General features: G+C 30.8%; 1 protein-coding gene across 1 annotated transcript in view; it reads right to left on the reverse strand.

The window, feature by feature from the left end:
- Positions 1-13,578: 13,578 nt before the first annotated feature.
- The window catches only part of LOC131841129 (uncharacterized), a 49,212-nt gene continuing 45,897 nt past the window's right edge, over positions 13,579-16,893 (reverse strand). Inside the window, exons 42-46 of the mRNA XM_059189377.1 lie at positions 16,045-16,310; positions 15,757-15,821; positions 14,872-15,031; positions 14,300-14,496; positions 13,579-13,687 (exon numbers count right to left, since the gene is read on the reverse strand). Of these exons, the coding sequence (XP_059045360.1) occupies positions 13,583-13,687; positions 14,300-14,496; positions 14,872-15,031; positions 15,757-15,821; positions 16,045-16,310 (793 nt within the window). The 3' untranslated portion in view covers positions 13,579-13,582. The remainder of the gene's footprint in view (positions 13,688-14,299; positions 14,497-14,871; positions 15,032-15,756; positions 15,822-16,044; positions 16,311-16,893) is intronic.

A 16,893-nucleotide genomic window follows, 5' to 3' on the forward strand; every position in this document is an offset into this window, starting at 1 on the left:
TTAGTTACATTTAGGATTATGTTATGTTTATTATTATAAGTCAAAAAATATTAGGTTAAATATGATCTACCTATACTAGAATTATATAGATATTATTTTATTTTCAATTTTTATAATTGCTATGATTAAACTATACTTGAACCAAAGTAAATCTTAACGTAAATGGACAAATTGATATTTTTAAACCTATATTGCCGTACTACATGAAATAAAAATTTAATTAGTATATTTTTTCCACAATATAGTAACAAAATTAGAATATTAATGTAGATTTAAAAAATAATCCGAGAAATCATTTGAGTTTCAACAAACAAATTGTGTACCGTACTCAAAAAATGTAACATACTGTTAAAAATACATCGTAAAACTGGGAATACTTACGTAATAACACAAAAATAGTCAACAATTTTGTATTTTTTTCCGTTGTGTTAACCCGTCAGTTTAAATTGGGTTACTCGGCAATGCCCTGTGTGAACGAGTTATGCAAATTGAGTTATCTGTTTCCGGACGTCCAGTTAATTCAGTTCTTTCTCGGAGTATGACAGCTGGACGAAAATTGTGCTTTTTGCATTTTAAAGAAACACCTAGCCGAGCCTTCATAGATTTGTTAATTCATAATTTACTTATTTCTTTTACGACTCTAATTAAAATATCGTTATTCATGTAGGTCCGATACATATGATATGTAACCGATAACTAACAAGGAACAAGGGCCAAAATTGATTGTATATGATAAATAAGAGGTGTAATAAAAGAAGGTAGTCAGTTACCTACTAATTGCAAATTCATGTAGATTACAGTTCATTTAAAAATAAGTAATATTCAATTCATATTTAGTTTCATTTGAGTGTCAGGTATGTAATTATAAAAAATAGAATTATCTTGTTTTATAAAACATCTAAATCGTGCGTTGATTTGATTTTAATTCTATTTTACAGACTTATAAGTATATTTGTTATATTACGTAAAGAAGCCCTATATTTTATATTAAAATATTGGTATTTTATAGCTGTCGAGATGAATGAGCAAGAAATTTACCAGACATTCCAAGGATTAGCATTATAATTATTTGCGGAAAAATGTAGTAATAAATTATGTTTGTTTTTCGTTGATAGATCATCCAGTTTTTGATGTAAAAACAAAATACTCGTTTATTATTTGCGATAATTTATATAATACAAATTTTATTGCTAAACACTACCATACTTTCCATGGCTTCATTGATTTATTAACTTTTTAATAATTTTGTAACTTCTTCTTTGGTATCAATGGTTAAACCTAAATATGTCTTGACCAGATTTGGTAACAACAACGGCAGTCGCCATGTTCAGGTTTTCCTTCATGTAAGACGCTGAACACAGAGGCTTGGCAAGAAATAGAGCATGGTTTGGGACGGAACTCCTTACCCCATTACAGGAAGTTGTGGATGTAGTGATCCACCTGATTACGCAGTCTGTTGAGGGACATCCAACCAAGCCAATGCCGATTGATGCCAGGTAGGCAGATATCAGTTACCATTAAATCTATCGTCGAACTAAATATTGAAGTGGCATTAAAAAGTTTATTAATTTTTATATTAATCCACACTATTTCCAACATTTATCACCTCATATTTCACACTACTAAATTAAAGCTGCACTGTTTTAAAAATGGCTAGTTCAGAAAACGAGCGTGCCACATCATGCTCATAAAGCGGTCCTCGTAAAGCCTTCGCAGGCTGGCACAGCCATTATATCCGCAGATGTTATCACAACATAAAACGCCAAAATTAAAACCTATAAAATATCGAGCCTCACCATGATTTATGTCATGCACGTTCGTATAACTCGGACAATTTGTGCCTTTCGTTATTGGTTGTCGTAAAAAGGATTTTGGGTTTCATATCATAAAATAATTTCGATTAGAAATGAGTAGATACTCTAGGTACCTATGGCTATAAAATATACTAACGTTTGTGGATTCCGTATTATTTTTTATGCAACTTACATAATTATTGCACGATATATAAAAAATACTATATATTTGGTTTTATATAGAAGTTACCACAAAGTATTGACATAAAAGATTATCTAGATGCTAATAGTAGTTAAATTTTTGTCATTCGATTACCTACGATACAGAAAAATGCCAACATTATATAAAAGTTCACGTAAAATAATCCTATACAAATACAGACATTTGTAACAAATTAAAATGTTGACTCTATTCATCATCATTGCCTTGCCTTTATCCCATTATTTGGGGTCGGCGCAGTATGTCATTCTCTTCCACTGATCTCTATCAATCGTCATATCTAAACATACTCTTCTTTTATTCATATCATCTTTCACACAATCCATCCATCTTTTCTTAGGGCGTCCCCTCCCTTTACATCCATCCACATTCAAATGTTGACTCTATTATGAATGTGAAATAAATAGTTTATTTATACAACTCATTCATGAAGAATAGGTACTCGTTTATATATACGAGTACATACCAAAATGAGAGAGAAAATGAACCCAAGCCAGTTCGCTAACTGTGGTGAATTTACCAGGATTTAATCAACGATGCTTTCCAGGAAAACCCGTGTTAAAGGTGACCAGACTTAGCACGATGGTAAAAATGAGGCCGCCTGTCCCATTGGTAACAATTTCCTTTCAACATTTCCCTTAGGTATCTACATAAAATTTTATACTATAATTCCAACTTAAACCCCTATAAACTAAATTACTATGAGCAAATCACCCAGCTTTATCTGTCAAAGCGTTGCCAGCCACAATTTGAATAAATATGACAAACTTAGCATATCATAGTTGGGAAGTGCATTAAAAATTCATAGTTTTACGCTAACGGGTGACGCAGAGGTCGCGTGAAATGTTATCTACCTACTTATATTTCAGAAATAAAATTAAAAACGAAAAACCCGTGAATCTTCATGTAATATTCTAGTAAAATTAAAATTTTTAATTAATAAGGCAACCGACGGGATATTTCTTACGTGTTAGTTAAAATATATTCCTATTTTCTTTATTGCTATTTCCACATCGTTATAATACGTTTGATGATTATTTTACAATCGCTTAGAATTACAACCATCATTGAGTAAATTAAATATGTCACAGTTATATTAGCATAGCGCGTTTGTTGGAATAAAATCTTAACAAATTGGAATATGATTGAATCAAATCTTAAAATTTACTAGTATATAATTTATTGAATAGTTGCTGTATTGAAATTTATAGTCGTAAATAAAATGCTACTAGCTTATTTGCTTCTATGCTTTATTCATAAAACATAAATGGTAGTAATGTCAATTTATATAAGAGGTATAATTGCATGAGCATGTATAAGGACGCCTTATACTTTATTACGCTATGCGATAATTTTATTTAAAGATTTTTCAATAAAAAATCTTTAGGGGAGGCCTTTGTCCAGCAGCGGACATCTTCCAGGCTGTGATGACGATGATGATGATGAATACACGGTTTTAAAAATATAGTTATTATGTAATTGCGAAAAGGACCAAAGAAATTTTATTTGCAAATGCATTCACACTTCCATACCTAAAACGCATCATTTTTAAGGAAACAATTTATAAAACGAGTCCATCTAGCCCCTACACTATCTCCGCATAACTGTGTGAAATGGTGGTGCGAACTCTTGAATATTTTATGCTTGAAACGACTGCATACGAGAACATTTTCATAAATGTCCAATGCTCATATCTGCCAATTTCACTAGGAAAAATTTTTCATAATGCTATATGCAGTTTGGAGGCACTGTTAGCATGGTAGCGCTGTTTTGTTCGTAATGACGCTGTTCTGTTCGCTGAGCCATTCTTTTACGCGAATACATTTTTGTTTTTAAATTTTATAAATTGCAGCCAATACTCCTGAGTGTATTAAATTTATTCTATATGGGTAATAGTGATATTTAATAAAACTTTCAATATCTACGTAGTTATTCGCTTATTTTGAAACTGTGCCCAAACTTCGGAAGGCTAGTCAAATTCAATGGCCTCAATGCTTCTCTTTGTTTTTGCCTTAAAGAATATAGCGTGAACTATTAGTATAGTAGTAGAACTATTATTAGTAATTAAAACTATTAGTATTATTTATCAATTAGAAATTTGACAAACATTTTGAATCAGTGATTTTTGCACTTATACTGGTAATTAAATAACTAAATATATGTATATATGTGTATAAATAAGATACCAATTTATAACAATGCGAATGTCCGAAAATATTTTACGATTATCCTACTAAATCATTCTGTAAATACGTGATAGGTACAAATTACTTTGTAGGGAAACAGGAGAGTTACTCTATTTTATACAGAGTAGGAAGAATTTGATATACGAACTGTGTCCGAACTGTGACGTTCACTTTAACTCTTGTGGACTTGCGGTTTCCGATACCACATCATTGAACCGATCGTGATCAAGACTAATACCACTACATACATATGTACGTAAGTAGACACATACCTTACCTAAGTACTTATTAGTTATGTACTGATACTTTTCATTTGAGAGCATTACGAACTTCTCAATACGTTTTATAATAGTAACCAAAGTAAAATATGTAGGTGACTGTAATCAAATTATTACCTGCATGAAACAACCCAATAAATAAAGATTTCAAATAAAAGCTATGACAGTATGATTCTATAGTAAGTATATAAAAAGACACAGAAATAATTTTCCACATTTTTAGTATTTTTCATAATAATAAATGTTTTCATTAAATTAATGAAATAGACATAATAATGCTCTTTTCCGTTACTCCATATAAACGAAACATAATCTAAAATAGTTTATTAATTATCCTTGATTAAAATTGAAACTTCACGTATTTTTTATTCTAATGATTAATAAATACATCGTAACAGAAAGTAAAAAATAATAGTTATTCTTCAGTACACATCAATTTTTCTTTTTTATTGGGTAAGAAGAAAGATATACGAATTCTATACGAGTATTTCTTTGTATCTACAAAGAATTACAGATATATCGAATTTCATTTCATTTTTCAGTAAAATGTTAGTGCAGTAGATACATTCTATTGATGCTCGGAGCGTGTAAAGATAAATCGATCTGAGGTCTCTCGTAAAGGTGTCCAATGCGCTAGAAAATACTCTTTATAAAAATGTTAAATTAAATGTACTACTACAACTTTATTGTACTTTCTTAACTAACCGGATGGAAAAATGGGTGCGATATAGATGTTATAATTTAATTAAGATTATAACTTTTTAATAATATTATTTTCATTAGATTTCTTCCTTAAAATTGAAATCGAGAGTCTTAATGGTGAGAACACAATAATTTCGTAAAATAAAAATATTACAAATTAAAATAAATATATTGAAAATTTCGAGGCTAAAGGCTTTTGAAAATAGTTTCTCAGTCGATTTATTATTTCTAAGTGAAAGTAGGTATATTTTTTCTAAGTGAAAGTAATGTGATAATTTTAATATTAATAGACAAACTACAGAATATCCCGAAAGCACTGCATAAAACTTTACGTAAAAGCACTTTTAAAAAAAACTTTTTTTTTATAAAACTACTTTATTTATCTTTTATAAAATGTTACTTATATTGTAGAAAAAGTAACAATTTATCTATGTTTTTACAGTCTTGCAGTGTCTCTATATTTTAATAAATATTCAAAAGGCCAACTTATTTGCAGGCAATGTTATAAGCGTACTCCACTTTAGCTCAAGCGGCGATGTTGCACCACACTGAATATTCACGTCCAGCTTCAATTGAGATACAGCCATATTAAATTTATGTAAGCATCTAGTGTATAAAGTTCCAAGAGTGTTAACTACTAGTAATTTATTAACGTACGAGTGAAATTGTTTTAACTAGCGTATGTGTTTCTACAAAGTTAGTTGTAAAACAGAAAGACTTATTTTTTGTTATTTATTTATTAAAAAAAAACACAATTACAATAAAATAATATTTTTTTCAGAACTAACAATTTAAATAAATTTACATTGTCCGTTCATGAATTTGAAGAAACTCCAGGAATAAAGTGAACGATTAAAAGAATTTTTAATTCTTTCATACAAACGTCGCGGTCTTGACGTGGTCGTGTGGAATGAGTAGTCATGCTCACTAAAATGTCCAGATATGTGGCGGCGTGGTGGGCCGGGTCAATGGGCTCCCTAAAATATGGTCGAGCGCAGTGATGGCTGGCTCATCCGTCATACTCGTGAACGAGTGCTGCTTGTAGGGACTGGTCTGCTCTTATCACTACGACTGATTTAATCTTATTGCATGATTATATTTGACCCAAAAAATTAGTGCTTGTTGGTAGTTTGTATTCACACGTTTCGACTTGTAAATGTAAACTTACAAGGATTATTTAAAAGAGCAACACACAAGTTTCTTGCTCGTTCTTCTTGTGATGAGACAGCTTTCCGAACGAGTGGTAGATAAAAAACAAATTGTTATGACTATTCAAAAGTGCTTAAATTAAGTTTATTTGAATAAATGATTTTCTATTCTATTTCTATTCTATTCTTGTGATTAGGGATCTATAAATTTTCTATCATAGTAGGAGATGGAGGGCGAGACCGGAGACCTTTATAAAGAGTGACATTGTATAAGAAGGGGTTCAAGGAGTGTCAATCTTCCTGTAAAAGAATCATGAACACTATTAGTGCTAAATTTTGTGAGGTCATATTTCAATTATAGTATGAAATTTTAATTATTAAAATGATAACAGATTATTGCAGAATATTGCATTATTACTATTTATTATACATAAAAAGACTAATATTAATAAATTTAAAAGAGGTTAAATAAGCTTTTGAGTGTAGTCCATTGTTGTAATTAATGTATGAAATAATTCAATTCTCTCCTCTTTATAATATCAGTTTATGTACATTCACATATATGTATTTTGAACTAACTTAATTTTGTTACAAAGAAGGTGTTATACAATTTGTTTATTTTAATATATACCTGTATAACCTATGAGGTTATCTAAATAAAGGAACTAAGTGAAGAAAGCTAATTTTACCCTTAGGATTGCGGGCGTCATAATGGTCCGTTTACCAACTAAAGACACCAAAATTAGACCGCCTCCAAACCACTATAATGTTTTCTTCACCAAATGTACACAGCCCTTGCCAGTAACACACTGCCGGCTGGTGCCTTAATTAAGTAACCTTACATCTTGCTTAGACTGAATATACTTTCGACTATATATAAGTATGAAGCATACTAGTAGAGAGTTTACTCATAGCCTTTTTATATTATGTAGTAACTTTTACTATTACAAAATAAAACCTACTACTTAATTTGGGTCAGTTTCTGTAGTAAAATATGTAATTCCAGACGATATGTCTGGACATCAACACCATCTAGTAGTAAAGAGCTTTTACTAAATAACTTATAAATATACCTGAATATAATATAGATCGGCCAGACGGCCTCGGTGGTCTAGTAGTTTAGCACACTGCTTTACTTCCGATTCTCGCGGGTTCGATTCCTCGCCCTGAACAAACATTTGTATTCATAAGTATAATAGTTATGTCACATTATTACTACAAAGTATGATCTGAGAGAGGAATGTTATTCAAATAATAAAAAGAACATATTCTTATTAAGTACACAATAGACAAGGTACACAATACTACCAATATTGTGTGCCTATTTAAGGCTAACATTGTTGGTTTCCTTGCCTAACTTTTGTATTTCTTCAAAATATTGTTTGTTAGTCATATTCAGAATGTAATTGAATATTTTGTTTGCTATTCCCCGAATTACTTTTCATATAAACAGTTACATACTTCAATCAATGTTGGACAAATGTAACAATTCCATAAATATTTTTTAGTATTTTTTTTTTAATTCTTAATTCATTTCATTTTTGTATACAAAAATATCTGTTATACGAATATTATTTTTGTATCTTTACCATATCCCTGAATAGTTACAAGAAATATAAATATAATAAAAAAGCATATACTTCAAGGTACATCGGTTTTACATATTACATTAACATCACAGTCACGTTCTAAATGTTCGTGTTTGACTCAAGTTGAGCTTATTTTCCCTCTCATTAGATACCGTAAACTGCTTTAGTCAGTGGAATGACTTCAAATCTTCTAATGTTCCATAGGCAACACATTTTTTAGAACAATAAGAGTGTGAACTGCGCTTGAACACTTGTAATAACACTGTCTCATCTGTGTTACATGATGACGTGATATCCACTGTGCTCATCATGTATTAGGCAACGGTTAGGCACTTACCACCAAGTAGGGTCTTAGTTTGTATGCCATTTCATTTATATAAAAAATAACAGATCTAGAAAAGGTGAAGGATTTTGAGGTCGTTTCTTTAATTTCACAAAACATTGTTAACTGTAGTTATATTTTCTTGGAATACAATAATATAAAATATATGCTTAAAAAATATAAGGACAGATAAAATACAATACTAGGAGATAGATTTACTAAAAATATTAAATTACCAACAGATTTCTTGAAGGTTTTGAAACTCATAAAAGCCCTTTTCCAATACTATCGGGACCAGTTATTTCAATCGGGCCATAATTTAATTTGAGACTCAACATCCGCCAAATTTTGCCAGATGATGTAAATATAACCAAGATCCGTAAATCCCCGACCGTGATTAGATTGATACCTTACGACGACAGGCTGCGGGAGGCTACCGATAGTCTGTCAAGAAAAGGACTAAAGCTTTTGTCATTGTCGTATAGATTTGGCTCCTTAGTATGCCCAATAAATTAGGCTTAATCCGTCTAAATCTGTAGAAAATGTGCTATAATTTATCAAAAGTATTTCATTCATACGACATTTTTCATAGACCCATTTGTTTAATAATAAGTGTTTAATTCACGAAATTACTAATTGATGTAGATTAACTTGGGTCATATAGACTTAAATATTTTTTGAACGGTTAAGGTTTCTTAAGGGTTGGCAACGCGCAGGTGACACTCCTCGTGTTTCAAGTGTCCATAGGCTACGGTAATCGTTTACAATCATATGAACCGCATGCTTGTTTGTAACCTACGTAGTATAAAAGAATATTATACAGTTTCTGCACAACTGGCTATTTAAAGTACCACCATATAATGTCTCACGTATATTGTAAAAAATATCCTGAATAAGTATAGAAAAATATATACTTACCTATTTCTGAGTATTTTCTTGCAAGATATTACTTTCTAAATAAAACCTGGGCACTCTAATGAGCAACGATTGCAATAAACTAGTTGAATGAACGTTGATTTAATTCCACCAGAGAAAGCGGAGCGTCGCAGGCTTGATATAATGCTCAACTAAATAACGTGGACACCCCTCTCCCCAAGCCTCCTTCTACCAACGGCTATCCCACACCCTACTTCCAGATTAATCTTCCACATGCCTCAATGTCATCTGCCGTTGCAAATGACGCAAAAAAATAATGATAAATAAGGGAGAAATGCGGAATATTTTACAGTTTTAACAAATCTGTTCATTAAAAATCTCTGCATTCATAAGATATGGAATACATTACTTTGTGTCATGTTTACATTCGCACTGGGTCTCTTAAAAGATATTCAGTGATGACTATACTATATACGATGAGTGATACTAACGGCCACTATTCTGAGCTTGGATCTTTTATATTCGTTTCATATATGAAATAAAATAACGAACAACAATATGTTTTTATAAAACATAATTAGTTAAATTATAGTAAAACAAATACCATCCAATTTGTACTTGTGCTCTATAGGTAAAAAAAATAAATTATAATTAAGTAAAGACTAAAGCGTATGCAAAAATATACTATCTAACATTGGTAAGTCATGGCTCAGATAAGAGAATATTACAGCGAAATGGCAAAACATTTAGTTGCTATTAAAATAAAATCGGTCCAGTGAGAAGCAATTTAAAAAATGACCGGCCAATTAAATAAAGTATACAGTACTCAGCCACATTTGAACAGTATGTCGACATTCCGATCGATTTGAATCAACGCCAGACCAATATTCAGCGGAGCGACAAATCAGCACTTCGATATTGCCTCCATTTGGGCACCCACCTCAATATATGGAAAATAAGATTTTTCATTGCACCCCCAAATGGTACACGTGAGAGAATTTAGAAAACACTCGCGGTTCAACCCGATTTCGCATGCAAACTAATAATATTTTTGAAAGAAAGAAAGAAAGAAAGAAAAATATTTTATTCAGTGCAATGTAAAAAATACAATATAAACAACAAACGGAAAAAAAAGAGCAAATAAAATGTACATATAATTAAACTTAATTTACCATAATTAAAAATAAACATAAAATAAACATTTTTTACATCCAATAATGCACTGAAATGGCTCCACTCAGCTTTAATGTATGTCCTAGGTGAACATACAGCTGGTTTTCAGTGGCACCAAAAATATATATATAAAAGGGGGGGAGAGAGAGGGCACTATTTAAAATATTAATGATAATAATTAAAACAAAATCACAACTATTACATACATACTAATCCCTCGCACAATCTATTATTACTGTATTGTACTTTGTAACATACCCAAAGACTTGTTTTCCCCAAACTTTAAAGATATAGGTTTTATTTGGAATTCCATTGTTTAGGAATATATTTAGGCAGCATCTTTCCTTAGTGTCAATAGAACTTCTTCAATAGAAAGTCTTCTTTTAAATAAAAAATGCCTATTCTAGTGTATACGCAACACATACCTATTTAACTAAAATCATATATTTTTTAATAAAAAATAAGTATTTATGTATGTTACTGGAATGGCATACAAGCTGATGGAAAGTGATAACTATTGCCTATATACATAAACAAAACCACGAACATTACTAAGTACAGTTTGACATCCATGTTACATGAGATACATGATCTCATGATACATTCCTAGGAACTATAGTATTAAAAATTTCATATATATATCACAAATTATGAAGTCCAAAGTGAATAATAATTAATAATTTATAATTAATATAAATATATATATATATTATTACAGTAAATTTCGATATTATTATTTAAAAAAGGTTCTCACTCCACAACGCTGTTCACTCGAAGTCCAAAATCCAATTAAATGAACAATTTCAACTTGTTAATAGGCCATTTATGGACTTACTGATGTTATTAAGAGATTTATTGATCAGAGCGAAAGTCACTTGAATGCCAAAAGTATATTTAAGATTATTATAGGGTTATTATCATTAAAGTTTACACATCGGAGTATTAAACTAATTTACATTTGAAGTACATTAATTATATCACGAATTATAATTAAAGTACTTACGACAATATCTATGTTACTTAAATTATGAGAAGAGTGACAATAAAAGCTATATTGTATTTATCTTACTAATATTATAAATGCGAAAGTTTGTGTGTATGGAATGATTGATGAATGGATGAATATTTGTTACTCTGTCATGCAAAAACTACGGAGCGGATTTATTAAAGTTTACAATAACATATTTTATACATTAGTATAATACATAGGCTATAAATTACATGCGGGTGAAACCGCGAGCACAGCTAGTGACTAATATTTTTGAGTTGTTATTTTTGAGTTCTAAATAAAATTAAAAAAAGCGCCAGATTCGCATATATTTTTCAAAACGTTATCTTCAATGTGAAATGAATTCTCTTCGATAAGAGTTCATATTACGTTGTATTATGCGTGGATCGTACTCAAGACCATTCAAGGATCAAGCTCTATGCTTAATCTCCAAACCACTAAGGCTGTCGTAGCGTTTGTTTTAGTAGCTATGCTGATTTAGATAAAAAAATCGTACTACACATAATTCAAATGACAGTATCGAAAATTATGCAATAACTGTAGCCAATTATATTTACTATATTATTAGGAGAGTAATATATGTATATTAACGTCGCGTCGTATAGAATTGAAATTCCCAGAGCCGCCTTTGTCTTGTAGCGTCGTGATTGCAGACACTAGGTAAGCACCAAGTTGAAATTAATATCGCGTATTTACCACCGAGCTGTATGGAAGCAACCAGATTATTGTCAAATTAATGCAAAGCCGTTTGTGAATTAAAACAGTGTTTATTCTCGCTGCTTTCGGTATCATTATTGGTACATATTTGAATTTATTTTCGAATACTAAACATGATACAGTTTCCATGCGATTTGAATACAATTAGTAATGTGAAATAATTTGCATGTGATGCAAGGCACTTATACTGACGTCATAATATTGTAATGAAATAATATCAATATTTAAACTTATTATACTTACTTCCATTTTTATTTTCCCATCAATACATTAGTGGCGCATATCTTTAAAATCATTTGAAATATATTATTTCAATTGTATAGTTAAAAAACATTTCTAAACAAACTAGAATTATTGATAGCTTTTCTACTAGTAACTTAGCAAGTTTAAATACTTTGCATCTTTGTCGATCTTTAATAGTGTGAACGAGTTAAAATTGTGTAAAATTATGTAAAAACCGCAAATTATTTTCTTAAATAATTTGCGGTTTTTACATAATTTTAGGGAGTTATATCGGTTACTTGCAAACTTACTGTAAATACGTTTTCAAAACCAAATTTTTGGTGAGCTTGCTATTTCAGGTAGGCCACAAAACTGGTACGTGAGCAATGCTTCCACCCCAAAAAGTTAACATTTACAGGGAAATTTGCCCACAGGTACCCACATCTCAAGCTTGCGATTACTATTATAAGACTAGCCATATTCTTAGACAGGCATGCTATTATGCTAAAGCATATTAAGAATAGGTCTTTATGTAACATTACATGAAGTACATATCTACTTAAATGAATAAAACTTATCATATACTTCTTTGTACGCGGAAGTTTATTATATTATTAGTTGATTTTAATCTACATTGAGTTCTTCGTTACTATTGTATCCGTATATATATATTAATTTCTTACATATGATAGACCCAGTTTCATAGGCTCCCATCGTGATAACGCACAGGCCAGGAATATCGAAACTGTCATAAGCGGCTTAAAGTGGCTCCCAATCTACGTTAAAGCGCTCCAGCTCTCTACTTACCTATATATTATATTGTTATAGTATCTACATACTACATTTGTGTGTCATATACACATACTCATAGTACTTAAGTAGGTATGTCAAACGAAGTTTATATTGAATTGTTAGTATTTGTTACTCGATGATAAAATTGTATAAGTGCAAGAATGTTTTAAATTTGGTAATTATGTCTTCATAAAATATTAGATAAACCTAATATACAAGAAATAATATCCCCTTTATATAATAACACTAGCTGACAACGCAACTTCGTCTGTATTACACTTACTTGACATTATTGTTTTATTTCGCTCAATTTACATAACATATTTTTGAAATTATAACTTATATGTTATTGGATCAGATTTATTTGCGTCAAAGAATACATCCATCTATCCAAACACACTCACAAACTTTCGCGCTTAAAATATTAGTAAGATATCTTTAGAAGGGTAAGTTAATAAAGACTAGTTTTATTTTTCTTAAATTATAATTACCTAGTAACAAAAGAACAATTTTATTAACTTTCTATATTAATAAAGTAGAAATAATGACTGTAGTTTAAGCAAACAAAACTTCGGACCTTTCTGCGATAATTCTCTTCGCATCCGGAAAATACGACAATATATTTATCCACGAGTCCAAACTTAATGTTAAAATACTAACCTGGAAAATAATTGCCTTTAATACAATATATATAAAACAAATTACTATAAATTACTATTATTTTAGAGCTGTATTGCAGTTCCGTGACTATACATAATATCAAAAAGATGTTTGTTCACTTATTAGTGTTACCACTTGCATAAAAGTTCACTATTTAAACATGTTTTTTTTAATGTGAGTACCTACCAATAATACAGACCGGTTTTTTTAAACTGCGATGGCGGTAAACAAGCATACGCCCCATCTGCAGGTAAAAGTTGACCATAGCCTATGGACACTAGAGATCTTAGCCTCCTGTTAATGGCAAGGAGATAATACTACTCAAGGACCATTGCAACTTATGAGATAATAACACCTTTTTAACAGTAATATCTTAAACTGTGAATTAAGATATTTGTAATGTGTTATTCAATAATATCACTGCCATGATATATCTATTTATCTAGGAATATAGAACATAAACTATTTGCTTATTGGCAGAATTAATGGGAGATAGAGATATACACCAGAACAGCATTGTACTACATTTTCCAGTATAGAATCTGCTGTAATGGTAGACATGTACCCACAAATATCTATCCATTGAATTCGTTTATAACAAACACCGCTCACCTTCGTCTCAGCTCTATATGAAAAGCAATGCGCGACCCCTCTATTCATCCCCTGTAGTATTCCAAACACATCCCCCGTGTTGAGATACTCGTGAGTGGTCTCAGTTAGGTCAGCTCGTACTGACACTACTGATACTGTACCTGACGCCACCCAGTACATACGGGCCTCACTGTCACCAGCTACTAATATGTAGTTACCTGCAATTTAGTAATATTGTTAATTAACTTAATACAATTAAATTTCTACATTTAAAATCGCTTTTAGGTCTTTGATCGTAAACTAAATATAATATATTGGAATTCTCATTAAATTATTAAAATAAATCAAGAAATAATATAAAAAAGTATAATTTTCTAGACTCGGCACCACGCGTCACAGGTAAATACGCAGTATGTGGATGTTCTTCCTTAACTAACTTTAGCTTCTCAGTGTTGGACAAAGTGTCTTTTTACAAATGGACCTGTTTCCTACTGTTTACCATGCTGGAGTTTAGCAATTTATAGATTTCTATTTATAGCGTACATTGCCACCTGAAACTGTTACCACATGTTAAGCCCACATAAAATACATACCGGGAAAGAATATAGTATAATCCAATACAGCAGATAGTTGCCGTATAAACGGCTCTCCCGTGTCTGAGAAGAGATAACAATTTCTCAAATGGTGACCGAACATTGCTGACATTAAATCGCATCGTCGCACGTACGGGATTTGTTCCAGGAGTACAGGCAACTAAAGAAAACATAGATAACGCTTTAAAAATGAGTGATAACAGAATGATGCCTGGTACACCATGTCACGCTATCATGTGCTAACGATATACAAAGACATCATCCAGGGGCATCCGTGGACGATAAATGATGAGCATGAAGTCAGTTCTCACATCGTCGCAAATTTACGAGGACTTAAACACTCCATAAGAATAATAATAGTTATTAGTTTTGTTCTATTCTTCTGAAGCCTCATTATCATAACTACAATACAATACTACAATAATTTTATATTTTATATTACACTTTTATCCTCTATCTATTTTACGCATTTTACTATACCACAGATTCGATTTTGATTCTTTTTTGAATACATTTAAATGGAATTTAGAACAAGAAAATATATAAGTCAAATTACTAATCTCAGTGGAGCTGCTATGAGAAATGTTGCTTAATTGAGAAAAGTGTGACGCAGACGAAGTGGCACGGACACGTAGACCTATATATATGACCACAAGATTGTGCACTTCATTAAATTCAATAATACGTTATAGTACAGAACACAATTTATAGACAGTTCACAATCTTGCAAGAGTGAATATTAACTAACGGAGTTCACGATCTTATGGTGACATACTAAAAACATTGAACCTAATTGACAACCTACTAATATTTTGTGTAGAGAATACGTACTAATTACTATGAGTAGATATTTTTTTTTATATAAAAAACATTTAATACAATCACCTGACGTCCACGTTCTGTTATCCAAAGTTGACATACATAATTCCAAAATTTCTTTAATTGATAATCTAGAAATAAATATTCACAATCAATGTTATAGTTATTAAAACTACACAAAAAATTCTATGCCATCATATGATTTGATACAATGACATTTCGATGCGTTGACCTATTGAACAACCTATTCTAATTAATGATAAGTTTAGTTTAATTTCATTTAGTACCTATAGATATTTTGTCACAGGTCAAGAAGGTGATGGAAATTTAATACATATTATATATTAAACATACCCGATAATCCCTGATTTTTTAACATATCAATGAGCTCAAGCGTTACTTTTTCATAACAATTCAAAGCGTATTTGGTAGAGTATGCAATTTGTATAGACGTGGCAACTACCACGGCGGCAAGCATCTTGCCACACACCAGGCATATGGCTAAAATAATCGTAGGCAAAATTTCATCTATAACAAACTCGTCACCACCAGAAGTGGTTAGTTCTGAGAGGACCACGTAGAATGATGTTGTATAGTCCCAATGTTTTTGCGGCGTTTCTCTGCAATTAGTGCTACTATCAATTTAATAGTTGAAATATTATTTATCAACTCATTTATTGAAGTCACATATTGTATTTGTATACAAGTATAAAACTTCAATAAATTTATATTGAAAACATAACGCAAACAATACACTGCAACAAGAATTTTGTAATCTTTCCTTATAAACTAGATACTTTTGCCACTTATATCAACTATTGTTCTAAAAATACATATATTTTAAAAATAATCCGTAACTATTTTATTGTGCATAAATTACTGTCTTACGTTGCTATTTATAATTTTCTTTTTAACTTATTTTATGTGTTGTTAAAATAAGTGGAAACCTTAGGTAATACATGTCATTTTTATTTACAAATATATCCCAAAACAAAACATTAAGTACACGTTTAAAAAGTACTTGAGTTCAACTGAGAACCTTCTTTTTTTAAAAGGTCTAAATTTCCAAGATACCGCTATAGGATAGTCAACAATTACGAGAATTTCTAAGATAGGTTTATAGAATGTCGAAACTGTGTTTTATTGTTGAATGAGTATTGTCAACTGAGCACGATACCTTTTTAAGGTATCCTGTATAGCTTT

The sequence above is a fragment of the Achroia grisella genome, unplaced genomic scaffold, assembly GCF_030625045.1.
Source record: "Achroia grisella isolate CSIRO2021 unplaced genomic scaffold, CSIRO_AGI_Agris_v1 utg1573, whole genome shotgun sequence".
Lineage (NCBI taxonomy): Eukaryota > Metazoa > Arthropoda > Insecta > Lepidoptera > Pyralidae > Achroia > Achroia grisella.